This window comes from Trichoderma aggressivum, assembly GCF_033847375.1.
Source record: "Trichoderma aggressivum f. europaeum strain CBS 100526 chromosome Unknown scaffold_018, whole genome shotgun sequence".
In the NCBI taxonomy this organism is placed as follows: domain Eukaryota; kingdom Fungi; phylum Ascomycota; class Sordariomycetes; order Hypocreales; family Hypocreaceae; genus Trichoderma; species Trichoderma aggressivum.
The window spans coordinates 168,239-194,627 of record NW_026946384.1 but is presented as its reverse complement, the minus strand read 5'-3'; the positions used below and the strand labels follow the sequence as shown (position 1 = coordinate 194,627).

At 50.1% G+C, this 26,389-nt stretch overlaps 9 protein-coding genes across 9 annotated transcripts; 6 read left to right on the top strand and 3 right to left on the bottom strand.

The window, feature by feature from the left end:
* Positions 1-709: 709 nt before the first annotated feature.
* Triagg1_5248 (uncharacterized protein) lies at positions 710-3,119 on the top strand (the record flags this gene model as incomplete). The annotated part of the gene is made up of 5 exons (XM_062899741.1): positions 710-964; positions 1,031-1,427; positions 1,528-2,071; positions 2,132-2,503; positions 3,005-3,119. The coding sequence occupies 5 exons, from the start codon at positions 710-712 to the stop codon at positions 3,117-3,119; spliced, it is 1,683 nt and encodes a 560-aa protein (XP_062755722.1).
* Positions 3,120-6,414: 3,295 nt separating this feature from the next.
* Triagg1_5247 (uncharacterized protein) lies at positions 6,415-7,928 on the top strand (the record flags this gene model as incomplete). Its single annotated transcript, XM_062899740.1, has 2 exons — positions 6,415-6,752; positions 6,866-7,928. The coding sequence occupies 2 exons, from the start codon at positions 6,415-6,417 to the stop codon at positions 7,926-7,928; spliced, it is 1,401 nt and encodes a 466-aa protein (XP_062755721.1).
* Positions 7,929-8,885: 957 nt separating this feature from the next.
* Positions 8,886-11,948, top strand: Triagg1_5246 (uncharacterized protein; the record flags this gene model as incomplete). The annotated part of the gene is made up of 3 exons (XM_062899739.1): positions 8,886-9,099; positions 9,188-11,789; positions 11,864-11,948. 3 exons carry the CDS (start codon positions 8,886-8,888, stop codon positions 11,946-11,948), a joined length of 2,901 nt encoding a protein of 966 aa, XP_062755720.1.
* Positions 11,949-12,288: 340 nt separating this feature from the next.
* On the bottom strand, positions 12,289-12,948 carry Triagg1_5245 (uncharacterized protein; the record flags this gene model as incomplete). Its single annotated transcript, XM_062899738.1, has 1 exon — positions 12,289-12,948. One exon carries the CDS (start codon positions 12,946-12,948, stop codon positions 12,289-12,291), a length of 660 nt encoding a protein of 219 aa, XP_062755719.1.
* Positions 12,949-15,690: 2,742 nt separating this feature from the next.
* Triagg1_5244 (uncharacterized protein) lies at positions 15,691-18,276 on the bottom strand (the record flags this gene model as incomplete). Its single annotated transcript, XM_062899737.1, has 1 exon — positions 15,691-18,276. One exon carries the CDS (start codon positions 18,274-18,276, stop codon positions 15,691-15,693), a length of 2,586 nt encoding a protein of 861 aa, XP_062755718.1.
* Positions 18,277-18,731: 455 nt separating this feature from the next.
* On the top strand, positions 18,732-20,945 carry Triagg1_5243 (transcriptional regulator family: Fungal Specific TF; the record flags this gene model as incomplete). The annotated part of the gene is made up of 1 exon (XM_062899736.1): positions 18,732-20,945. One exon carries the CDS (start codon positions 18,732-18,734, stop codon positions 20,943-20,945), a length of 2,214 nt encoding a protein of 737 aa, XP_062755717.1.
* A 496-nt stretch (positions 20,946-21,441) lies between these two features.
* On the top strand, positions 21,442-23,124 carry Triagg1_5242 (uncharacterized protein; the record flags this gene model as incomplete). Its single annotated transcript, XM_062899735.1, has 2 exons — positions 21,442-22,330; positions 22,382-23,124. 2 exons carry the CDS (start codon positions 21,442-21,444, stop codon positions 23,122-23,124), a joined length of 1,632 nt encoding a protein of 543 aa, XP_062755716.1.
* Positions 23,125-23,451: 327 nt separating this feature from the next.
* On the bottom strand, positions 23,452-24,490 carry Triagg1_5241 (uncharacterized protein; the record flags this gene model as incomplete). The annotated part of the gene is made up of 2 exons (XM_062899734.1): positions 23,452-24,191; positions 24,256-24,490. The coding sequence occupies 2 exons, from the start codon at positions 24,488-24,490 to the stop codon at positions 23,452-23,454; spliced, it is 975 nt and encodes a 324-aa protein (XP_062755715.1).
* An 885-nt stretch (positions 24,491-25,375) lies between these two features.
* On the top strand, positions 25,376-26,350 carry Triagg1_5240 (uncharacterized protein; the record flags this gene model as incomplete). Its single annotated transcript, XM_062899733.1, has 1 exon — positions 25,376-26,350. The coding sequence occupies one exon, from the start codon at positions 25,376-25,378 to the stop codon at positions 26,348-26,350; it is 975 nt and encodes a 324-aa protein (XP_062755714.1).
* Between the last annotated feature and the right edge of the window lie 39 nt (positions 26,351-26,389).

Genomic DNA, 26,389 nt, shown 5'->3' with positions numbered 1-26,389 from the left:
TCAAAAACGCCTTCTATCGGCACCTGTCCGACGAGAAGGCGAGCAAGGCCATATATAAAGCTGGAGCTAGCCAGAACAAAGTTGCCGTTAATGGGGGAAACCATTGAGCGCCACCGGAGAAAATATGGAACAATCAATACCTTGCAAGGCCCATTTTCCACGAATTGCTTTCTCTTACTTGCTCGAAGAAAGCGGGTAAACGTTTTGGCTAGGTATTGAACAGAACGAAGCCCGTCAAAGGCGCGGTTTAGCGGTGCCAAGCGTGGTGGGAGTAAACCGGATATGAAAGCGCCATGTCGACGCCACCAAGGACTGAATTGCCGACGGAGCGAATCAGAGACGGCCGCTTCTCCCCAGGAAGTAGGGACTCTGGGGAAGACCCCACGTTTGGCGAGGGGATTCGATGGTATTCGCCTCCTCGGGCTTCTTCCCCCACACACGGAGCCCTCGTACGCGTTTAGCTCCAACTCGCCGACTTTTCCTTTCCCCCACAGAACCGTGCTGACTAGCCCGGTAGTGATGCTCGGTTCTCGGGTTGTGTTGCATGATGAGGATGAGGGGATGATGCAGGAGTGGTGGTCTGGGATGCAGCTTTTGTGATATATAAACGGGGGAGCCCATCCCCGAGAGTCGATCCTGTGGGTTTCTGTGATACTACGCCGATCCTTCTGTGCAGCGGCCTCGACTTTTAATAGAGATATCCGAAATCATGGCCACTGAGTCAAACGAGGCTGCCTATCCCCCCCCTCCTCCTGTAAAGGATTTGGACGACGTTGAACATGTCGAGAAGGATCTCAAGACGGTCGTGGCCGCGGTCACTGACCGCCCGGTGCATGAGATGTACCTCGAGGCCATGGAGCGGTATCCCAACGACGAGGCCATCGACCAAGCTGACGAGAAGCGCGTGTTGCGGAAACTGGATATGCGCATCTTGCCCCTGCTAGGCATTTGCTACTTCTTTTATGTGAGATTTTCCTCCGAAAGCGGCCATTTGGTTATGATGGACGGGGGGATTAACCGTGGCCTTTAGTATGTGGACAAAACCACTCTCTCATACGCCGCCATCTTTGGCATCAAAGACGACCTGAAGCTTGTGGGAGACGACTATTCATGGCTCTCCAGCAGCTTCTACTTTGGATGGCTGATCTGGGCCATCCCCTCCAACCTTATTATGCAGCGCAGCCCGCCTGCGTACTATCTTGCCTTTAACATTTTCATGTGGGGTGCCCTCCTCATGTGCCAGGCGGCAGTGAAGAATCTTGGGGGATTGCTTGCCCTCCGAATCTTGTCGGGAGCGTTTGAAGCGATTGCGGACCCGGCGTTTATGCTCATCACGTCGATGTATTATACCAGAGCGGAGCAGCCATCACGCATTTCAGCTTGGTATGCGTTTAATGGAATTGGTGTTGCGGGCGGTGGCCTTATTGGTAAGTGACGAACTTGTTTGATGTGAAGAGGATGTTGGGATACAGGATGCTGTTGAATGGCGTGTAGACGATTTGCTGACGTGTGTTTGACGGCCTGCAGGATACGGCATTGGCCAAATCAAGAGCTCCCTGCCCTCATGGCGCTACGAATTCATCATTGTCGGTGCCTTTTGCGCCGCTTGGGGAGTCTGCCTCTTCATCTGCCTCCCCAACTCGCCCCGAACCATCTGGGGCTTTAGCCACGACGAGAAGCTCATCATGATTGCCCGCATGAGGCGCAACCAGACCGGCGTGGAGCAGAACAGGATCAACTGGAAGCAGATCAAGGAGGCGTACCTGGACTACAAGACCTGGCTCTTCACCCTGCTCGGCTTCGTGTCCAACATTCCAAACGGCGGCATTTCCAACTTTTCTACCCTTGTCATCAAGGGGCTACATTTCGACACGCTGCATACGGCTCTGCTGGGCATTCCGCAGGGCGTGCTGGTGGTGATTTGGATTGGGCTGGGTGCTCTGGCAAACAAGTTTATGCCAAACAACTGTCGTACGCTCGTCTGCGCTCTGTTCATGTTGCCGACAATTGCAGGTGCTCTTGGATTCCTGCTTGCTCCCGAAGATGCATACGTTGGAAGATTAATTTGCTTGTAAGTCCATCCTGTTGACTTATCTTTCATGTCACCGATCTAACCTGCGATTCCGATTAGTTACCTCACCGGTTCATACCAAGCATCATTCGTCATTTCGCTTTCTCTCATCACATCCAACACCGGTGGCCAGTCCAAGAAGATGATTGTCTCCGGCATGATCTGGTTCGGCGCCTGCATCGGCAATATCGCCGGCCCCTTCTTCTACAAAGCCAACCAGGCACCCTCATACCACCTGGGCATTGGCTCTCTCCTTGTTGCCAACTGCATTGAGCTCGCGCTCTTCTTCGTCTTCCGATATGCCTTTATCTGGGAGAACAAGCGGAAAGAGAAGCTGCGAGCGGAGATGGAGGACCGGGGAGAGCTCATCGCTGGCGAGTTGAACGCCACGGCGTTTGTGGACATGACGGACAAGGAGAATCCGAACTTTGTGTATGTTTATTGACGAGGGGGATCGCATAATGTTGCTGCTCATCCCGAAGAAGTTATGATTTTCGTATGATGAAGCTCCGTCGCACGCGCTTTAATGACCGCATTTCGATTTTCTCTTTGCCATTTATTGAATTTGTCAGTCCGGAACGAATTCCAGCATATGTGCGCCATTTGGAGATGACAGCGTAGTACCGCATGTAATTTGCTTGACCGGGCCGCAGTAGGCCCTCTATACGGCATCCCGGATGGTTTTTGAAAGGCCCCAAGGCGCTCCAGGTCTTAAAATAAGCTTTTTGCATGCACTTGCATCGCGTGCCTCATGCGACGGCCCCCTTCTTTGACCGAGAAGTGGATGCAAATGGCGCCCAACTCCCACGTTTCCCGTCGTCCGCTGTCGCGGATTGTCGCATGGCAGCCCTGCCTGGCCTGGTGGGCAATTCCGGTCCGAGTAAGCGTGCAGGCACAAGGTTTCCTGTCATGACAAGCTGCTGACATATACAGAGATGATGCGCATTTGGGTTACCCGCGCTTCCCAGGTGTCACCCAAAAAGAGGTTGCTTTGGCGAACGGGTCAAGGGCGCAGCGGAAGCCTACCCGCTCACATTATGCCCTTTAGCACCAGCCGTGTAAAGCAAAATGTCCGAGTGGCTAGACTCAGACTGGACTATTAATTCGTCTTTATTCTCGTAATGGCGCCGCGGAGCTCGGAGCCGTCGATGGAGGGGCGGGGGGGGCGATCGCCTGGTATCAAGCAAATGTTATTCTTGTATTTGTTCAAACAGCGATGTTACTGTTGTTCATACAAGGTACGAGGTAGAGCGACCTGGATCTGTTGATTTGCATCTATAAAGTATCTGTGGTTAGCTATGGGTCAAGAGCATCTTTGGCTGTCGCTACCTGCAACACACGCAGGACAAATCGCCTCAATCTTTCAAGGCTGGTTCCGCATTGGGGGTTTTACTGAGTATGGCATCACAGATAATATCGCATGGAAGCAACACTCCGTCACGAGCGTCCCAGCGGGATGGCACGGTCCCCAGTCTTGTGTTGGATGGAGAGTTAGTATGGGTAATACATACTTGCAGTAAGAGTGCTGCAGGTGCGGCGCGAGTAAGCGAGGGCAGCGGGCCTTGTCGCTTACAGTGTAAAGCCTTTGCACAACCGGGGAGCTTTAGGCTGAGAGCTGGTGCTGATGGTGGAGAAGAGACTGTTGTGTGCGTGGCCGTGTTGTGAATGCTGCAACGACTGGATGTTGCTCATATCGCGCAACTGGCCAGTATCGAGTGGCTGTTGACAACTGATTCAGTTTGGCCTATAGCTGTGGAATCGATTGAGATATCTTCAGTGGGCTTTCTCGAGATCTGACCGTCCATGTTGCGGTTGTCAAGGTGGCCAAGGGCTGGCGAAACTGGAAAAGAGTGGAGAGCAAACATTGAAGATGGGAGCTATAACTCGTGCTCATACTCATACACCTGCTACCGGACCGGCTATTACTAGGTACCGGCGTCCGCACAAGCATGACTTGTAGGCATATGCACAGACTCGGTATGGCTCCTGAAACCAAGATGTAACCCCGTATTGGGCGTCTTTGGAGCGGCACGGACTGCTGCCAGGCCATTCCTTGACGCCAATGGGCCCAAGCTGTCGGGTCGTTGTCGCTGACGGACGGTGGTGGGTGTGAGATGGCCGTGCAAAATACACGTAAGATGATGGTTGCCGGCCTTTGGTGGTTTGGAGATGCGGTTCGTAGACGATGAGCCCAGCACTTCGGGTTGCTTTCCTCCACGCCTGTGATCTGATCTGTACCAGCTGCCCTCAGAAGAGAGCCACCTCTGTACTGTACATGCACGATTGCATACTGTACATGCAATGCTCCGGTAGGCAGGTATGGATGCCAACAAGCAGGCAAACAATTTGATGCAAGCAAGCAGGGTCTTGGGGATGCTGATTCGCCTGCGTGCTGGCCTCTCTTTTTCCGGGTCGAAGCCCGTTGGCCGTCGGCTGCGGGTGTGTGGCATGTTGGTAAGCCCAGTGCCCTGTTCCCGGTTCGTTTTGCAGATGCATTGCTGCGTTGCCATTTGACGGGGCGAGCAGGGGGATGGCGACGTGCTGAGGTGTTCATCTCACCATGCAGCGCGGGAAGCTGATTGCGGTGCAACTCTCTCATGGCTCAAAGCACTGGGTATGAATTCCGAATGTCAGCCGCCGCGGGCGAACGGATGGCAAATCCATTCCTAATGCTGAATAATGCTGCTTTGATCTGGTCGTGATCACTGCCATCAATTGGGAAAGTGTCAGTACTGCAACGTCAATGCTCGTACATGGAGGAGTAGGCAGCAAGCTGGGAATGAATGAAGCTGTCAAGTTGCATGTTTGAACCCTAGCCCTGCCGTTCCCAAAGTGGCCGCGCCATGTCCGCAAATGTGGCGCAGCTAATCAAACAGAGTTGTGCTGCTATACTAGCAGTTTCCACCAGAAAGCGCCCAGAACGTTGGAATTCTGGCCACCACGCCGCCAACCAAGCGAAGCCCGAGAAGAGAGACTGGGCCGGACCTTTTTTTTTTTTTTTTTTTTTTTTTAAGCTTCCATCCTCTTGTTTAGTTTTGTCCAAGGGTTCTTTTTTTACCTTGTACCCTTTTACCTTGTTTTGTTTCTTTTTTGAAATGTCATCGATTCCTTTCCTTTTCCGTCTTTGCTCTTGGTTTCGAAAAACGAAACAATGAGAGGAGACGAGAAAAGATTGGATGAGATGGATGAGATGAACTCCCCCCCCCGCGATTCTTGGTAGCTACCTACATGTACGAGTACTAAACTGTCAGCACCTTGGCGAGCTCATTGATCAATACCTTATGTATTGATTGATTCACCTCAGTGAAATCAACATCGGTATCCGTACTTACATATCTATATCATACTAACCTACCTCACGCTCGTGTTCTAAACTCCAGGCCTGGGTGTCACTGCTACGTTTGATATCGATGGTTGGCCATTTGTATTCTACAGCCCTGGATGGATCAACTCGTAAAAGAACCTTGAATCGGTGGTATCCAGTGTCCACGCGCCGCAGCACCAGGATCTCATCCGATGCATCCATCCATTGCTGGCTGGCGGATATGACACGCGCCGCTCCCCTGGCCGGCTTCGTGGATCACAGCCGTGCCTAGTGTGCTCGTAGGCGTAGGCGTGCTGCTAGCAGCCACTGAGCATTCTTGCTAGCGCCCTAGCGCCCTGGAAGACCCCTCCGTGGCGCGCTCCGGGCCATCTCAACCCGCTGTGCCCGCCGAACCCACAGCTAGCCCACAGTGCTGGGTCCTCGCCTGCTGGCCCACTCAGGAAATTGATGGACTAACAGCGGGTGTCTCGACTTGTCTTCATGCTTCTCTCGTGCGTCTTTTGCCTCTGCACCATTCATGTACCTTTGCTTTTTGTTTTCTCTTCGTCGAGGCTTGTGTGTGAAGCAAGTGTTTTCGAGAGCCTCGTTCTATTGTAGGCGGCTCGTGCTGGTTGCTCTTCTTTTTCTATCCTCTCTTTGCTCTCCGTTTTTTTCTTTCTTTTCCAGCTTCAGCTTTTGTTGTGTTCGTTTCTGGGACCTCTTCATCGTCCATCGGCCAAATCCCCTCCCCAGTTGTCTGTGCAGCAGTCGCTCGTTCTTTTGGCCTGGATTTCGATTTATTTTGCTTCTCATTTTTGCATTCTCTTCTAGTCGCACGAAACTACATACTGACGGGGCATGCAACCGCTCTTTTCTCGTTGACCCGCCTTGGACGTCTTCGCCCGTACTGGATGCCCAGTATCATGTTGTCTAATTCAAATTTCGCGGCCGCTCAGTTTCGATAATATCACTGGTTCGAAACGACTACTCTGCAACTTTCTTGCCGGCCCTCACAGCCCTTTAGGGTACAGTACAAAAGATGGTGACAAGGAAGCGAAAAGGTCGGAAGGGGACTCGTCAACAAGAGCCGGAAAAGACATCTCCCCATGACTCCAAGTCACACAGCGCCCATGGTACAGACGACGATGGTCAAACCATCAAGGCCAGTCAGGAGGAATGTGAAGACATGGGCGGCGACTCTGACCATGTGGAAGCCGAAGACGAAGACGAAGACGAAAACGATGACAATGACGATGACAAATTCGAGGTAGCCTCTCTTTACCCAGCGAGCCAGTTTCCCCGTGGCGCAATGAGCACCTACAGATCAGGTGGCGGCCATTTTGTCACGGAAGATCCGCGAGCGATAGCTTCAGACCTGTAAGTGGCCAATGTACTTTTGTCCCCTGCTACATACCTATTTGTCACGGAAATAAACTGCTAGGGCGAGTATTTTGTTGCGAGTCTCTACGACTGCTAACTCTTATACGCAGAGCGTCAACTCGATCCCTTTGGACCATGGACCTGGACTATCGCGAGCTTCATGGCCGTAGGTATTGTCGCGACTATTACATGCCAAACGATGAGCTCGAGCAGCTGCGTGTGACTTTGATCAATCAAGTTTTCCTCCACATTTTCGATGGGGAACTGACTCTTGCCCCGCTTGAGGAGTCGCCGACGCATATTCTCGATGTTGGAACCGGCACCGGAGAATGGGCCATCAGGATGGCGGAGATGTTTCCGGAATGCGAGGTTGTAGGCACCGACATCTCCGCCATTGCCGAGACCGAGAGCGTTCCCGTCAACGTGTTTTTCGAAATCGAAGATGCTGAAGACTGGGACAGGCCGCCAGATCATTACGACATGATCCACATGCGCTATCTGGCGGGGTCATTCCGCGACTGGCGTTTCGTTTACGACTGCGCTTACTACTCGCTCAAGCCTGGCGGATGGATAGAGGTGATTGATTTCGAAGGGTTCGACTGCACCATTTGTACCGACCATTTCTCGCCCGAATCTCCTATCCATACGTTGTTTGAGGATATCCACAAGGCTGCCGATCTGGCCGGCCGAAATCTGTCCATGGATCACCTAGACGCCCTGCATCTGATGAATGCGGGCTTCGTGGATGTTAGAGTGATGGAATATTCTCTGCCCATGGTGTTTGGTGAACCATCTGTGGACAAGCTCTGGTTGATGGGTATAATAGATGGTATTGAATCATCAGCTTTGCGTCTCCTCACCGAACGCCTTGGATGGGATCCTGAGGAGTGCAAGGCCGTCTGCGAGCAGGTGGCTAGGGAGATTGCAAATCTATCGAGACACGACTCCGCCAAAGACCTTGTTATTAAGCTTCGAATTGCCATAGCACGGAAACCCCTTGAAGCGCCGAAATCAGATGCCACTTGGCCGGCAGAAGAACCTCTCAGTCTTAGGCCCCGGAAGGAGGAGGGTACTACGGAAACCGAGTCTAGGCAAGACGAAGTGCCTCCTCCATGCGACGACATAGCGGAGCCTCATCCTTTGCGCGATGCCGTACTGGTTGGTACGCATTAAAGCTAAAATGGAGATGTAATTCTCCTGTTATCGAACGGACGCGCGACAGCGACATGATGCTATTTGCAATGACGAATTTTAATGAACACAACGAAAAGCAAGCCCTTTTAAATATACTCGTTTCCATTGGCCACAGTGGATATCTTCTTACAACCATGGCCGGATGCGAGGTGGTGTCTTCGGCCCATGAACCGATTTCTTTAACTTTTCCTCGGCTGGATAACGTTTAAAACAGGCCATCCTTTGGCTCTTATTTTATGGTGTAATTTCTACTGCTCTATCTCGGATTCCTCAAAGTTGTATATTAGCTGGAGGCGGGGAATTAGGGAGCAGGGAATCTCAAGTTTGAGGTGATAAATCCAGCACCAAGGAGCAGCCCTACCGCTGTGATTTTCGTTTTTGACGGGCGTGTAAACATTTGCAGCGTTACATGGAATGTTGAACTTTGAGATAGCAAGGGCGTTATAGTGATGGATCAATGGAAAACAGCAGAAAAAACAGACATGAATCTCATAATTATAAATCTGCTCATGGACATTCCGGGTTACCAATTGACCTGTATTGACGCTATGAGACTGACGATGTTTGTACGAGGACGAGTACATGAGGTGGTACTTCTGAAAGTACCCCCGTACCTCCCTAACGCAACAAACGGTTTAGCGCCATCTGTAGCTCCCTCCTCCACCGCTTTCTGCTGGCGAATTGGAGCTCAAGCGCCGAGCTGCCCAAAGAACCGTCACTGACGCAGCCTGGTTGGGACTTCTTCTCCGCCATCACAGCCTCGAGCTTCAACCGAGCTTCAACCTCAGCCTTACGTCTTCTCGTCTCCCGATCCGATCGCTGCTTGTGGGAGCAACTCGCGCTGGTCTTTGCTTCTGGCAGCACAGAAGCAGGATCCGAATCCGCTTCACCTTGCTCCGGCCCCGCGCGAGCATGCCTGCTTGAGACGCCGACGCCATGTCGCTTGATCCCAACGACGGATTTGTCGCCGCCGAGGCCGCAGATCCGGAGAGCGGCGACCTGCCAATCTTCACGATCGAGCGAGTGCAGCTGCAGTTCTCCATAGCGGCCGACTTTGCCGCCGCGCAGGTTGCCAACAATGTCATCATCCTGGCCCTGACCAGTGGCAGGATTCTGCGCATCGACCTGAATCGACCGGAGGATATTGACGGTGAGCATACCTGGAGGCTGTGGTGAGGGAGAGAATGAGGCTTGAGAAAGGAGGAGAATTTTTGGCTAATATGCATGGTTTGGCACAGACATTGACCTGCCGAGGAAACCATCCGAGATCGGCATCATTCGACGCATGTTCCTCGATCCCACGGCGTCGCATCTCCTGGTTTGCACATCGCTCGGTCATAACTTCTACCTACATTCGCAGTCTAAGCAACCCAGGCTTCTTTCAAAATTGCCCGGCGTCTTGATCGAGAGCATAGCATGGAATCCATCTCTGCCCACCGCCTCCACGAGAGAGATCCTTATCGGTACAGTAGACGGCAACATCTACGAGGCTTTCATAGAAACCTCCAACGAATTCTACAGGAAGGAAATGAAGCATCTAAAGAACCTACACAAGCTCCCGGATGGCCCCATCACGGGCCTCTGGGTAGACAACCTACATGGAAAGACTGACTTGAGGAGGGTCATGATTGCTACGCAGAGCAGGCTGTTCCACCTTGTTGGCAGAATCAGCCATGGCCACGACGGCAGCGGCTCCGTCTACACGAGAATGTTTGAAACGGAACAGCCTGTCATCCACGAGCTTTCAAGAGTCACGTCTGGGGCGAGCTCCACTTTCGTTGTGTCCCCCGACCCGCCCGACACCAGTCCTCACGATGACGATGACGTGCCGGACCGAGCATATGCATGGCTATCGTCGCATGGTGTATATCACGGAAAGTTGCTCAATGCGCCTACAGATTCTGCGCTTGGCTCCAAGGTCTTTGCCGAATCCAAGATGCTGCCAAGAGCTCAAATCGTCACACAAGGGTCGGGGAGCAAACGGAAACCTTCTACCGAAACGATTGATGCAATTGCCCTCACCCAATGGCACATTGTGAACCTGGTCGGTGGCCGTGTGATTACTACCAATCGTCTTACCGGAGAGATGGTGTCAGAACACGATGTGCTTTCCGCCGGCCAGAAGCCTATCGGATTTTCGGTAGATTCTCAGAAGAACACCTTTTGGCTGTTCACCTCTGAAGAGATCTTTGAGATTGTGGTACGTGATGAGGATCGCAACATCTGGAAAATCATGATGGAAACGCAACAGTTTGAACCGGCCCTCCAACAGGCTCGCTCGCAAATCCAGAGAGAGACGGTTTCCGCCGCATTTGGAGACTATCTTTCTACCAAGGGTCATTGGAGTGAAGCCGCCATGGTTTACGGCCGGAGCAACAAGCCTTTCGAGGAAGTTGCGCTCAAATTAATTGACAGCATCCAACCAGATGCGCTGCGCATCTTCCTACTCACAAAACTAGGCACGACCAAAAAATCTGCCGTTATGCAAAGGATAATGATTGCGAGCTGGCTGGTCGAGATCTTCATGGCCAAGCTAAACTCCCTCGATGATGCCATCATCGCTCATGCCGACCTCTCAGAGAAAATGAACCCTGCAGAATCCAGAAAATTGATCAGCTCGGCAAAGAAAGAGTTTCAAGAGTTTGTCAACAAGTATAAAAGTGATCTCGACCACAAGACGGTGTACGATGTGATTAGCAGTCACGGCAGAGAAGAAGAGCTGCTCTACTTTGCCAACGCCATCAATGACTACAATTACGTCTTATCTTACTGGGTACAGCGAGAGAGATGGACGGAGGCGCTCAACGTCCTAAAGAAGCAGACAGATGCAGAAGTCTTTTATCGATACAGCACTGTGCTCATGTCGCACGTTGCGCAAGATACCGTGGACATCCTCATGAGACACTCAGATCTCAGTCCACGAAGATTGATTCCAGCCTTGCTAGAATACCACCGTGGCTTTGATGGTGAAGCAACAGCCCAGAACCAGGCTATAAGGTACCTCAACTACGTGGTTTACCAACTCAACTCAACGGACGCGGCGGTCCACAACACGCTCGTGTCCATCTACGCCTCGCACCCCTCTAAGGATGAATCAGGTCTGCTATCCTATCTTCAGGCACAGGGTGACGAGCCTCGGTACGATTCCGACTTTGCTTTGCGCCAGTGTATCCACCACCATCGCACACTGTCGTGCGTTCACATATATACCAGCATGGAGCAATATCTTCAGGCGGTCGACCTTGCGCTCTCCCACAACGAGGTGGAGCTGGCCGCGGTTATCGCTGATAGACCAATGTCCAATCCCCAGTTGCGCAAAAGACTGTGGCTAGCTGTTGCTCGGAGGGTCATCTCTCAATCTGACGGCATCAAAACGGCAATTGAGTTCCTCAAGAGATGCGACTTGCTCAAGATTGAAGATCTCATTCCATTCTTTCCCGACTTTGTAGTCATCGATGACTTCAAAGAGGAAATCTGCGAGGCTTTGGAGGACTATAGCCGAAACATTGACAATTTGAAGAAAGAGATGGACGAGTCTTCGCAGACAGCGACGAATATCAAGCTTGACATTGCTGCTCTGGATCACAGATACGCCATTGTGGAACCCGGTGAGAAGTGCTACGTGTGTGGGCTTCCCTTGTTGAGCAGGCAGTTCTTCGTCTTCCCATGCCAGCACTCTTTCCATTCAGACTGTATGGGACGGAAAGTGCTGGAGCAAGCGGGTGTTGCCAAGTCAAACCGAATCAAGGAACTCCAGATGCAAATCCACAAGGGTCTTGTGAGCGGTACACAGCGGGAGGCCGTTGTGGCCGAGCTTGATGCCTTGGTGGCGTCAGCATGGTAAGTCTCTCCGTTCTCCGTTATGTTACATCGACACCTTCCTATCGAGGACAGATAACTGACCATTTTGACAGTATTTTATGCAGTGATTTCGCCATCAAGAGAATAGACGAACCGTTCATTACGCGGGATGATAACCCTGATGAATGGGCATTATGAAGCGGGCATAATATACTCAACGTGGGACATATAGAACTGTAGATACCCCAACCTGGCAATCATACAACTTATTAGCGATGAATACACTTCTTGTTTACACAATGGCTCCTTTCTTGGATTTGTTAGCGTGGCAGCCCGGTGAAATACGTCAAAGAGGTCATACGAGATGAGCAAGTAAGTGCATTTATTATCGAAGTTAGAAAAGTGCTTATAGCTAATTACAAAACATGTTACCACAAAGCAATTTTCAAACCTTCCCTTCATCCTTTCCTTCGACGGGTGTATAGCAAGGAATCAAGTGGATTCAATGCCAGCTGACAATATACGACCCGGAGACTGCTTAGGGAGCCACGACAACCTTGCCAGTGCCGTATTGGATGTTGTGGACAACCAGTCCGCTGGCTGAATTGACACCAAGAGTGTGAGGGCAGGTAGGCTGGTTGCTCACTTGGAGGTTGAGCTTGCAAACCTCATTGATTCCGTAGTGGCACACGGGATCAAGAATGTTGATGAGCTCGTAGTTCTTGGCAACCCACGAGTTGGGCTGGTTAAGGCAGCCGGCAACATAGTTGATGCTGTTGGAAGCAGACAGGGGCAGCTTTCCGTTGTGAAGGAGGCTGTTGCATTGGCTGTTGTCGACGTACTGCCACTGGACACTGGTACCACCGCCCACGTGGGGCTCCTGGGTGGCAGGCTTGCCGTAGAGGAGCTGGTTCCAGGCATCGTAGGAGATGTCGTAGGCTCCGCCGGATTGATCGATCTTAAGGACGTTGATGCTTTGGCCCTTGTACGTGAGCTTGACGCAGATGTTGTTGCAGTCAACGGAGCTGGGCCAGTAGGCAACACGGTTGGTGTTGATGAGGCAGCCGAGGACGCCGACAGAAGACGAGTATTGCTCGTGGGGGGTGATGGAAACGGTGCCATCACGAGGGAGGACGGCGGCCGAGACGGAGACGGCGGCGGCAGCAGCGAGGCTGACGAGGTTGCTGAGGGAAGGCATTTTTGAAGGGATGAGCTTTGCTTGTTTCGAAGGATGGTCTTGTTCTCGTCAAGAAGCAGTGGGGAGTTGTTCTTGTTGCTTGATGATGGTGTTTCAAAATTGATTCACGAAGAGGAACTGAGCTGCTCTTATATACATTTTCTTCTTCTTCTTTACTCGATGAAACGACTACATCGGAGACAACGAAGATGAAGATCACCTTACGCCCTCTGCTCCTTGGCCAAGGACAACATTATGGAGTTGCTTGCCTTAGTGCTCACTAGTCCATGGCATGCATCAGCGACATCGATCAAAGTCGGAATGTGACAGATTCTACTGCCTGTAACAACATATGCTTGTTTCGTGGCTGCGAGTTCTCGGATGTGTTGGGACGGGGGGGTGTTGAGTGAGATGCGTTTTTGCGCAAACCTCCTTTGCCGGGTTGGCTGAGAAGACAAATTCATGCCGGAGACATTATTTCACGACAGTCACCAACGGGGTTATTTCTTTATGCACAGACAGGACCCTTCAAAGCACGGGAAAACAAACACCTCCTTTTTTTTCTCTTTTTCTTTTTCTGTTCCCTTGATGGAAACATGCCATAAGACAACGGGCCCGGGAGATGGGGAGCTGATTTGCCTCGAGGATACTGTCGAATAGATTAGAAGAGGGAATCCCTGTTCGGGCCTTGTCTTTTGCCTGTTTAGGTTAATGACCTGCCAGGCACGGCGATGCCATTGGATGATGTGGGATTCGCGGCAACGGGGATGTCAACCCTGAGTTTAAATTGATGCGTTTCCCTTTGCACAATGACTTTCCTTCCTGGGTTTAGGAAGTTTTCGGCGCAGGCGTGCGTAATGGAAAATCTTTGCTCGATGGGAATTTGCGTGGAAGGGGAGTTTATTACCGAGAGAGAGAGAGAGAGAGAGAGAGAGGGCGAGCGTAGATGCCTATTTCGCTTGGCAGGATGGAAAGTTTTAGGTCATAAAAATAGATCTTTGGAATACATTGTGGATGGATTGGGCAAGTGATGAAACGTTATTCTGGATTTGGAAACTCGGTCATGGCCTTGGCTTGTTGACTATTGACTACAGGAATCTCTTTTCTTGCATGAACTATCGACCCATGAGGAATATCGCGCACTGCCTCACTCCATTATTTTTTTAAGCTATGTGGTTTTTCTTCTTCTTCTTTTTTCTGCTTACTTTGATGATGTGATCATGATGAGCTTTAGGCAGATTAGAGGGGCTTGAATGAAGCGCGGCTTGTTTGTTTGCCTCACCCTTTTGCCTTTGCTGGTGAAGATGCATCTACGAGTAAATTGCTTCAGATAGTTGGTGCTATGACTTCTTGTAAGCAATCTCGCCTTTGCCAACTTGATTCTGCGCGTTGTTGGTTGTCGTTGGTAACAGCTGAATGGAAACACTAGCGCGCAACTGGCTGCCTCAATGCCAAGTATGTAGTACTTGGGTGGTCATTGCAGCAGCGGATATGGACGAAGCACTCGACGATTAAGATATAATGCCGCAGTGATTAGGACTTAGTATGGGAATCTAGACTGAGGTCTAATTCTTGTCGGAATGTGCACCTTGTTTGTCCTCCAACCCTGCAAATGGCGCAATGCAACCAGGCAGTTAGTCCGTATTTGCTAGGACACTGAGAGGAAATTGGATGGATATACATGGATTTAGGTAAAGGGGTTCTACTTCTTTCCAAACTAGCTACGGTATTTTTCTTTCTCTAGCTAGGTATATATGCGTATTCCATCTACCCTATTGAAGTGACTGAGCTACGGGTGATCTTCAACTTAGCCTGAGATTTACACCTGCCAAGGCGACGATCCGGGCCGTTCCAGTGATAAGCTTAGACAGCCTGTAGAATCAAGGGTACTGGACGAATCGTAGTGGATATCAAACAAACCAATGTGCTGTGGCCACCTAGCTGTGAATGAACATGTTTGGGTTGGATCCATTCGCTGGAGATGAAGTGTCCCTGCATGGAGCACGGGTGCAGCACGTAATTAAAACCTAACATTTTTGGTGATCAGAAGTATCATCCAGCAAACATTGCAAATACAGCAGCCTAGGAGGTTCAAGAGATCTCATTACGGCCCCCGAAATTGTGCTCAAGTTGTCAATTTCTTTTTGCCTCAATCTTTCTGCCAAGAAGAATGAGTATGTAAGATGTTTCTTTCCTTAGCCACATGACAGTAAGGTATTTGCTGTCTGGGTTAATGTTGGAGTTGCCTCGCATGGCAATCTCTCGTATAGTTACTTTCTGGCGTGACACTTGCGAATGACACGTTCCATGCTGTCCATTATGGTGGAAGATTCACTGTTGGCATGTGCCAACATCTATTCGACAGTTATCCGTGCCCAGGGTTCCTGTAGGGACCAGACATTAGGGTAGCTATGGCCAACTGCGGAGAAGAGGACGGAGCACAGATGGAGAACCGTTTGTGCTTCTTGACGATAAATATCCGGATGAAGCTGGGATGCCTTGGCCAAGGAGTTGTTGGGGCTGTTGCACCATGTTATCGAGAAAATCGAATGTTTCCTTAAAAGTATGTGGTGCAATGAATAGATTTTGCACTACATTCATTGTTGGAATTCACACTGTTATATCCTGGTGTGCAGAAGGGAAAAAATGTGATTGAATGTCACCAACATCATCTGAACAGTTATATACGAGTTTTCGTTCTAGTAAAATATCTCGTCCTTGAAGGAATGACTTGGCACTCGTTGCTTGCCTCGGTCACACTCGTCACGAGTCCTGCTCAACTATAGACTGTAATCTGTGTTGCAACTCCTCGAGATGTGATTTGCCATGCTCATCTCTGTATTTCTCCAGGATTTCCCTCCGCATGACCCGCCTTGGAGCCCTTCTACCTGTAAACAACTCAAATTGTGCGCATCCTTGCTCTGGAAGCAGGTCTAGACCGTCCATGGCCACCCAACCTCGAGAAGCACCATCTCTGGCTTGCTTCAAGAGGGGCGTATTCAACGTCTTGTACCCAAGCTCAATAATGACGCCGCCTGTTTGATGGCCCAGCCATGCATCTGGCATCTTGAACTCGGGTGACGGCGTGTTGCCTATCGGATGAGTCGGAATGCAGGATATAATAACAGATGGGTATCGGTACTCTGATGGCCAAGGTTGGTCGAGAGAGGTCAAAATATGGAACTTTATTTCTTGGTCGTTGGGGAGCGAAGTCTGCTCCGTTTCTCGGAGTAGCTGTTGGAAATGGGACACCAATTTCTCCGCATTCTCCGTCGTCCGATTGTAAATGGCGATGTTCTTGATGCCAACTTGCAGCATGGCGTAAACTGCAGCACGCGCCATGCCTCCTGCACCTATGATGAATCCCCAAGTGGCCAATCTTACAGCGTTGGCTGGGGATAACCCTCGTCGGATGCAAGCTCGAATACCGATCCAGTCGGTATTCTCGCCGTATAGAGCCAGAACCGGACCAGCTCTGTTGACGCCGGCCAAAAGGGCAGAGCCTGTTGGTATGGTGCCATCTGACTTGAGCTGGCGAATGGGAATTAGAGTGTTGGCAGCCCCGATGGCTCTGGCATGAGGGCTGAGGTATTTGGTCAAAGTCGTCACTTCGACTTTGAAGGGTAACCCGATTGATGCTCCGCCGAAATTGGGATCGTATATGAGATGTTCCACGGCTTTGAGGGACTCGGCAGAGTAAGGCTCATAGTGGTGTGGTATTCCGCAGGATGACAATGCTGCATTATGCATGGCTGGGGACATGCTGTACCCCACGTTGGCTCCGAACACGTATAGTTTCATCGCGTCGTATACAAAAGACGCATATAAGGCATTTGTAGCTTCCTTGGCCGTGATGTAAGGATATGGAGCGCATCTTTCGTCAGCCTGTATAACAGGACTAGGAGCTACCAGCGTGAGGATTTGGTTAAAGCAGGCCGAGTGTCGACCGAGGTGCCCGCAGTTGTATGCAATAAGTGGTAGTTTATGAGTTTTGAGAGATGAAATCTTGGATTTGAACCGTGAAATGACAAAGTTGTCCTCCATTGTTGTGGCTTGTCGGACCAGCCGCACCATATCGCAGCCGAGCTGGCAGGCTTTCTGGTACCAGGATGTCCAAGTTGAAGACTCCCAAGATTGGATGTCTGTTGACATAAAGTAGTTTCCAACAATCTTTGATCGGCTCTTTGCGGAAATAATGCTGGAGAGATCAGATTGATCGAGGCGCAGGTCGACTGTGAGCATCTCCGGTGCCAGGGATAGGGTATGTGAGAGTAGATCTAGGTATGATCGCACTACCCTGCTGTTGGGAACCTCGGGTAGTTTGATGTGTAGCAATATGGGTAGCATGGTGCTTCTTCGTACAATGCCGATAGCTTCGGTAATCTTGTTCGCCAACCCATCGACACCATCAGGGAGATCGCCGGCTGTTGTCAGATTATTGACAAAGATTTGAACAGCGTCCACACCAACTGTCGAAACATCGCAGTCTTGGCTCCCGCTCAAGATATCTTGAATGTGTACCGAGAGACAGTATGTGAATTGTCTGTCCTCGGGTGCAATGCTGGCAAGCGGAAATGCAGACTCAAAGAACGGGATGGTGCCCGTCGGATAAATGAGTGACAGAAACTTGAGAAAATGTCTCTCGGCTTGCTTTAGAGCGAGATATGGCGGCGCATTTGTCGCAAAACCGCGGTCATTCGTCCCATTTCGTTCGAGGTTTGTCTCGCGAATCTCAGATACGTTGAAAAACTCCAGGTTAGTGCAACTGCGATAAAACAGGCTGCTCATCTTCATCAAGTTGTGGGCTTTTGTCCTATCCTTGAGTTTTAGGTGACCTTGGACAGCATCGATATCTCGAATGACATGGATGACGGGATTGGTGGCTGAAAACCGCCGAAGGAGGCTCTGGATTTTCCTCTCCATCCATGGACAGACGATGATGCATCCTGTCGGATTCTGCTCGATGATATCTTGCAGTACATCGGCTTGTTTACGATGACACTCGGCGTTTCCATTGATTTGCTTGAAGCTCAAACTCGACGAACCAGTGACTGACTGAAATGCAACCTCAACATTGATGACTTTCTTTTTCAAGGCCGACGCGGCCATAATAGCCAATGTCGATTTTCCGGAGCCGCGCAGTCCTACTAAAGCTAGAGAGGCATCAGAACTGAAGTTTGGGATCTTGCCTCTAGAAGGAGTGAACGGCGGCGTAGGAGTCCTTGATGCAACTTCCGACGCATCAGACGATGAATTGACAAAGGCATGCGGCCTCAGCCGACCATCGACACTGACTGGTCCTTCGCTGAGGTTCATCATGACAGCCAACGATCTCTTGACGCCGGCCATAATGGTTCATTCCGCTCCAATTCAAGTGTATCCGTTGGCTTCTTGGGATGTGTACGATTGCTAAGATTTCCGCTGATGAGGGTTCGGATTCATCACAAGGCGCCGCCGACGGTTCTAAACTTTGTTGACAGCAACAGGGGATAAGCATTTATCCGGATCGAATTTGCCACCGGCTAGAAACTCTAGCTCGCTTTACCCCAGGTTTTCCCCAGTCATGCTCCTATCCAATGGGCAGCGGAATGAATCACAAGAGTTACGCAAGTTGATCAAAAGCGCGGCCGAGGGAGAACTGTGAAGATATTTCAGCTTTTCTCGGCATTTCATTCATACAGACTTGTGCAAACTTGATGCTGGCGTCGAGTGTTATGATGCTGGCATGGCAGTTGGAGATTGACGGAACGACGATTCAGATTTCAGCTCTCACAGCAACCGTCATCGAGACATGAACGGCCAGGATGCCTCCTCGAAAGAGATCAACAGACGAATTGGATTCTGATAGGAAACCAGATACGACAACCGCGACCACCAAAAGACGACGGGTATCCCTGGCCTGTGATGGTTGCAGAACAGCTCGGGAGAAATGCGACGGTGGCCGCCCACATTGCGGCCGCTGCGCGTCTCAAAATCGCCCCTGCTCATATACACCAGCATCCAAGAAGAGAGGAATCCAAAGCGGGTATCTAAGAGCCATTGAGTTATCGCTAGCATGGCTACTGGAGAGTAACCCTGACTGCGAGAAAGCTCTTTATCAACTACTGGTCAAGGACGATGGCAAGGATGGCGCGAACATTCTTATGAGCAAAAGCAAAGTTGCAAACAAGTTGCATAGGCAATGGAGTAAGTGCCGGGTTCATAAAGAGATCGAATCATTGCTTTGCCAAAGCGGTACGCAAAGAGTGGAAGCGTCTAATACCGAGAACTCGGACACGGAGGGCGACGTTGGAGAAGAGTCAATCAGCATAACGAGACTGCCGTTGGCAACATCACATCCGGAAGACGCACCAAAGTTTGACCAAGCTTACTCGTTGAAAGAGCCCAACTCAGTGAGAGATCGAGCTTTGAAGCTCCCCTCGAATCATCAACACCTCCTCGAGATTTACTTTGCATATACCCACTGCTGGCTCCCTATACTCGACAGAGAGCAAGTCTTTGCAACGGCGGCGATATGCAATTCCCAAGGCCAGAGTGTATCTGGATATGTAGGGGAGAATAACATTGCTCCCTCTAGCCTTGCTGTTCTCTGGTCTGCCATGGCCGTCGCAGCTTTCCAAGATGCACATTCTTCCGCTCCTCCTATAAGCGAGGAGATTATATCGCCAGCCGAGATTTTCACAGTGGCTCGCAGCTGGATTCCGCAAGAGGAGGATCATTTCATTATTTCCGACATCCAAGCAATTCTCCTCCACTCAATTATTCTTATCGGCCGTGAGAGCATGCTGGCTGCATCCTTGATTGCAGGAAAAGCAATGCGTCTTATTTCTTATATGCGATCCGGCAGAGTATATCAAACGCACAATGAAGTGCAAAGATCAACGCTGGCGAAGTTGGGCGCCGCTTGTAATCTTGTCGAGACTCTGACATCGATGTGCATTGGACAGCCATCCCATTTGTTGGACACAGAAGATCTTCATACGGCAGAACTATCTCGGCATGGATCGAGCTTTAGTGATTCTTTCTGTCCGACTTACGGCTTCGGAAAGCTCTCATTGAATGTTGAATCTGCCCGTCCCCAAATCACACACTCCCTCACCACACTGGACCAGCTGAATCGATTCGCTCGGATATTAAGTACACACGCGGCCGGAAAGATTCATCAGAACGGTTCTGTCAAAGCTGTTGCTGTCGGAGACCTCGTGTCATCATTGAATTCACAATTCAGCTTTTGTAACTCGGTCATTGCCGGAGAGGCAACGCCAATGTTACCATCGGCTTTCCTTGCTCAGGCCATGTTCTTGGCCACGACGGTTGAGCTTGTTCCGGGCCAGCGATCGTCGCTTATATCCAACTTCTTGGAAGTTGTCGAGTCTAGCATAACGAATTTCGGGGCTTGCGGCACCCCGCCCATCACAGTTGCTCTCTTTTTACTTGTTCAACAAAAGGGAATAATGGATGAAATGCGGACATCTGAAGCAAAGAGGTGGAATTCGGCATTAAACACAATCAAGGCAGTGTGGTCGCAGCAAGAAATAACTAAAAGTACTATATGCATTTCGCCCAAGACATTGGCGACAAATAACTCCTGGGGGGGAATCGTCGGATTGGAGCCATTGGGTCGGAACAAGTCGACTGGTCAAGGTAGAGATGATTACCAGGATTCTCCAACGGGATCATTTAACCAGGGATATGGATTGATCCCAGCGGATGTACACATGCCCACCGGCTCTCAGGTGTTTACGGCAACCCAGCATAAATATTCTCCCGCGCAGCTCCCGCCGGATCTTGGCATGATGTTTGTACCATCTTCCGTCGGCCCAATACAGCCAGTTGGCCGAATTCTACAAGCGGGGGAATCTCATACCGATTCAGTCGACTACGATGCCATTCTAGAGGAGCTGGGTAACATTGACTATGCTGACAGCATCGACGTGGACCCCCAGTTCATGATGAATCTCGGCTTCGCTCCAGGCTGTACATTGGAAGAGATGTTTCATGCGGACTCTGGCGTCTAAGGGCATTTACTTGATAGAATCCATGTATTAGTACAGACTTTTAATCATCACGATTACAATGTTCTTGACTCAGAACAGCGTATATCCTCCTTGATTTCCGGCGTTTCCCATGATACGTAAGAGGCTGGTAAAGGTCACATGGATAGTTCTAGTGGCTGCCAGCATTGTTTGATGCTGGTTAAAATGCTTCCCACCCTCAGCCGTCTGGATATTCCTTTATCCCCGTGTGGGTGGCGGCTCCACATCCCGACCCCAAATCCACCAAGATCTTTGTTCCGCTTCCAGCCCTTGGACCCCAGATTCCATCACAATCCCGACCAAGTGTGCATGAATTAGCTCTTCAGTGCTGACTTCTTCCCCGTGGGGGAAGCTGAACCAGCCTAATGGATCGTCACATCCTCTTATAAGTCAATCAACGATCCCCGGGGGACTTTCCTTTGATTCCAGAGGTTCCAAGTCAACTAGCACTCTTGAAGTGTCTGGACGTCTTTCCATCATGACTCTTCTTTCTTTGAAGGAGGACCGGCCGACGCCAAAGGCCGTCTACAACTGGAGAGTGTATGCTTGCGCTGCTACCGCATCCTTTGCAGCATGCATGATTGGCTACGACTCTGCCTTCATTGGCACCACTCTTGCCCTCCCTTCGTTTGAGGACGAGTTTAACTTTGCGCAATACTCCAAGTCACACCTCACACTTATCCAACAAAACATTGTATCCGTCTATCAAGCCGGAGCCTTCTTCGGAAGTTTGGCCGCCTACGTCTCCAGTTACTTTCTGGGACGCAGGAAGTCTCTCCTCGCCTTCGCCGCCTTCTTTATGGTTGGAGCCGGCATCATGCTTGGTGCCAATGGCAGCCGTGGCCTTGGCCTGATTATCGGTGGCCGCGTGCTGGCTGGTTTTGGAGTGGGAGGATGCTCCAACATGACGCCCATTTACATCTCTGAGCTTGCTCCTCCAGCCGTACGTGGACGTCTCGTGGGACTCTATGAGCTAGGGTGGCAAATTGGTGGATTGGTCGGGTTCTGGATCACATACGGTGTAAACACAACACTTGCGCCCAGCCACTCACAATGGCTCATCCCATTTGCCGTCCAACTTATCCCTGGAGGAATGCTCCTGATTGGCGCCATATTCATACCCGAGTCTCCTCGTTGGCTCTTCTTGAAGGGTAAACGAGAGGAAGCTTTGAAAATTCTTTGCTGGATGAGACAGCTTGACCGTGACGATAAGTATATCGTGGAGGAAGTGGCCTTCATTGACGAAGATCTGGATCGCTACCGCAGAGAAGTTGGTGCTGGTTTCTGGAAGCCATTCCTGGCTCTCAAGGAGCGCAAAATCCAATGGAGGTTCTTGCTTGGTGCTCTTCTATTTATCTTCCAGAATGGTGAGGGTTCCCGCTTTCTGTTCGCAATGTCTTCTTGCTAATGATGCATAGGCTCCGGCATCAACGCGATCAATTACTATAGCCCGACTGTCTTCCGTAGCATCGGCGTCCAAGGAACCAATACAAGCTTTCTCACGACAGGCATCTTTGGAGTGGTCAAGACAGCCTTGACCCTAGTCTGGCTTCTTGTGCTCATCGATCACATGGGACGCCGCAACCTTTTGATGATTGGTGCCATCGGCGGCTCCCTGTGTATGTGGTTCATTGGAGCATACATCAAGATTTCGGATCCTGCTTCCAACCAAAGCAACACTACGTTATCCTCTGGAGGCATCGCGGCCATCTTCTTCTTCTATCTTTGGACGGCATTCTACACGCCGTCATGGAATGGAACGCCGTGGGTCATCAACTCCGAAATGTTTGACCAGAATACACGGTCTCTCGGCCAGGCTAACGCTGCGGCAAATAACTGGCTATGGAATTTCATCATTGCGAGATTCACCCAGCAAATGTTTGAAGCGTGGGGATATGGCGTCTATTTCTTTTTCGCATCTCTCATGATAATTTCCGTCGTCTTTGTATTTTTCTGCATTCCCGAGACAAAGGCATTGCCTCTTGAGGCCATGGATCGGCTATTCAGGATTAAGCCGACGAGGAAGGCAAACAAAATTTTAATGGAGGAGCTTCGAGCTGAGAATCAGGAATTCGAACAGAATACGCGAGGGATGGGCTGGGATAATGAAGAGAAGGAAACTTCGGCTGAGCAGGTAGAAGGCGGAACGGTGAAGGTGTAGACATGGAGTCGCTCAATATGTAGTAACTACCCACTTTATGATATGAGCAAATGCCTTGATTATACATACCTAGGTACTGTCCTTTTGCGAATCAATAATGTTTCCGATGATTTAAAGCTATTACAACAAACTTCAATGAACTGACCAGAAGAAAATGCGCTAGGCCGGCGACTTGGTGAAGAAACTTTACCTGTGTTCATTTCATAGACCCCTTTCTATGTCGTTATGAAGGTTTTCAACTGGCACTGGAGGGAATCTCACACCTCTAGTATCAAGCAGTTCAGAGTCCAGTGTCTAATATGAGTGTTTATAACGTTTATCTATCTTTTACAATTTCGATTGTGATCTCTGAGCTACATTCGCCGCAATCGCAGCCTTTACTTTCTCGGCCGGCAATCCATCAATCGTGTTTCCAGTCCAATATGTATCTTGCTCCAAGCCCTGCCATATAAGTGCCTCTGTTCCTAGAATAACATTCCAACCTTTCTTCTCGGCAAGCATACCCAGCGCAGTAAATGGTGTTGGGTTATAGCACATTTCAAGCATTGCACCCTTGTGCTTCTTATCTAACAGAATCTCCGTGATTTGTCTTGCAAGTTTCTCGTCGCTTGTTTGCGGTGTGAAGTCTGGCACGCATGCAACAATGGCACCAGGGCCGTCAACCCTTCTCGCCTGCTCTGCGGTGGCAATGTGTAAGAGACCTTCGCCGTAGCCTCGGGATGTGCAGTCTCGGATGACGGCCTCGACCTCAGAAGCATCGCGGTTTACGAGATATATTTCTTTGACGTTCATCCATTTTCGTAAGGCATAGATGGCGCTTCGTGCGGCACCTCCTCCGCCGATGACGAGAGCTGGCCGGCCGTGGTATGTGAAGGCCGGATCTTTGACATTGTAGAAAAAAGAGTCGCGGATACCAATGACATCGGTGTTTGTACCACACAAGATTCGCTGGCCATTCCTCTCTTTGAAGAAGACTGTGTTGCAGGCTCCCACGTCGCGACACTCGTCGGTCATTTCATCAAGATGTGGAATAATGGCCACTTTGTTTGGCATTGTAACTGATGCACCTAGATAGGAATCATGTAATTAGATTACAAAGCGGCTGTTTGTGGGATGGTCAAAATCACGTACCGTAGCATGATGGATGCTGCACCAGATCTAAAAAGAGCCGTAGGTCAGCCGAATCGAGACGAACCTGGCCCCAGCGGAGGTTCAGATGGTCGTAGATGACTTGATGGAGGAAGGGAGACAGCGAATGTGTGAGTTTTTGACCGAATAGATAGCCATGCTTGTCGAGACCTGCACGTTCAATATCATTGACGATGGATTCAGTGGACATGGCCATTGTGGACTGCTGGGAATTCATTGCAAAGCCGCGGGTGATGTTTGCTCTGTCAAACGCTATAATTGAAGAGACTTTGGGTCTTGGTCATAACATTGCTGGCACGGGCGGTTTTGAAGAGTGAAGATATTAAGAATGAATTCCAGTTTAAGAGACAGTGGATTTGAAAACAAGTCTGATGGATTACTGGCAAGGGGACTCGCTTCGACGAATATCCGGCTTTCTCCCCCTTGCTAGGACTAAGATCACTGGACCATAATACTACATACTACACGAAGCGTGGGGTGACAACATAGCCGCGATCATCTGTGGATCGAGGGCGAAGTTCCCCGCGATCCGGCTAAAGCCTTATCCAGACGGGAAGCGTCGAGCACCTCGATTGGCTGGCTATGTTCTTTCACGGCACTCTTACAAAGCTTACATCTTTCCCTTCCGCAGTGGAGGAATAATGACGACTAGTTGACTTTCGTGTACCATCGAGGCCGCTTCATAACAGATGATGAAGACATGTCGGCTACTCGCGGCTCCTTTCCATCCTGCGCATGTCTACAGGGCTAATCTTTATCCGACATGATTCCAGAGGAATGATTTCTCACTTTTCTTATCGTTAAATACGTGAATAATGACCTGATTTGGGGGGGAAGTGATAACATAAGATCTGACGGGGATGATGCCCGTTCTTTGCTATAAGATACAGGTAGTTTCCTCTCCCATAAGCAGGGTAGGATGGGAAACATCTAGTGAAATTGAACATCATTGTCTATTTCACCTTCCAATATTGTTGCCTCTATCACATAATCTACTCTTTTTGTCTGTAATTAATTCATCAACATGTCGTATAAACCCAGTATTTGCACCGTATCCCTTGGACGGTGCTCCGCGGGACACTCCCTTGAGCATAAACTTGACATGGCAAGAAAATACGGCTTCAGGGCTGTCGAACTATTCTTCGAAGATCTCGTCGATTTGACAAAGACAATGCCTGGAGGCGACCAGCCGAACAATCAACTTGCAGCTGCAGCCATAATTCGTCAGTTATGTGACGATCGGGAACTATCGATTCTGTGTTTACAGCCCTTTATGCATTACGAGGGACTAGTGGACCGGCAATTACACCAGCAAAAACTAAATGATGCGAAATTATGGGTGCAACTGGCGCACATTCTAGGGACTGAGATGATACTACTTCCGAGTAGCTTTCTTCCCCCTTCAGAAGTATCGTCAGATATGGATGTGATTGTCCAAGACATGGTTGAGATTGCCGAGATTGGTCTTGAAGCCTCCCCAGTCATTAAATTTGCTTACGAGGCTCTCTGCTGGGGCACACGGGTTGACACATGGGAGATGAGCTGGAATGTGGTGCAAAGAGTCAACCGCCCGAATTTCGGCATTTGCCTTGACACTTTTAACATTGCCGGTCGAATCTATGCAGACCCGTCGGTATCATCCGGCCGAACTGATAATTGCGACGAAGCGGTCGAAGCCTCTCTTCATGAGATGATTGCCTCTGTTGATCCGAAAAAGCTATTTCTGGTGCAAATGGCGGACGCGGAAAAGCTGTCTCAGCCTCTTGACAGTAGTCATCCATTCTACAACGAGGAGCAGCCGCCTCGAATGAGCTGGTCTCGGAATGCCAGATTGTTTTACGGAGAAAGCCAACACGGCGGGTATCTACCAGTTAAACGAATCTTGGAAGTCATCACCAGGAACCTCGGATATCAAGGCTGGCTGAGCTTTGAAGTATTTAATAGGGCACTGTTGGAGAGCGATGGGCGAGTACCGGAGACAATGGCCAGGAGGGCAGCACAGTCATGGAGGCGGATGGAGCGCGACTTGTCACTTGGACGGTCTACCATGAATTATAAAACTCAAGCACTGTTGTAGAATGATCATTTGATGTTTATATATCAACGAATTCGATGT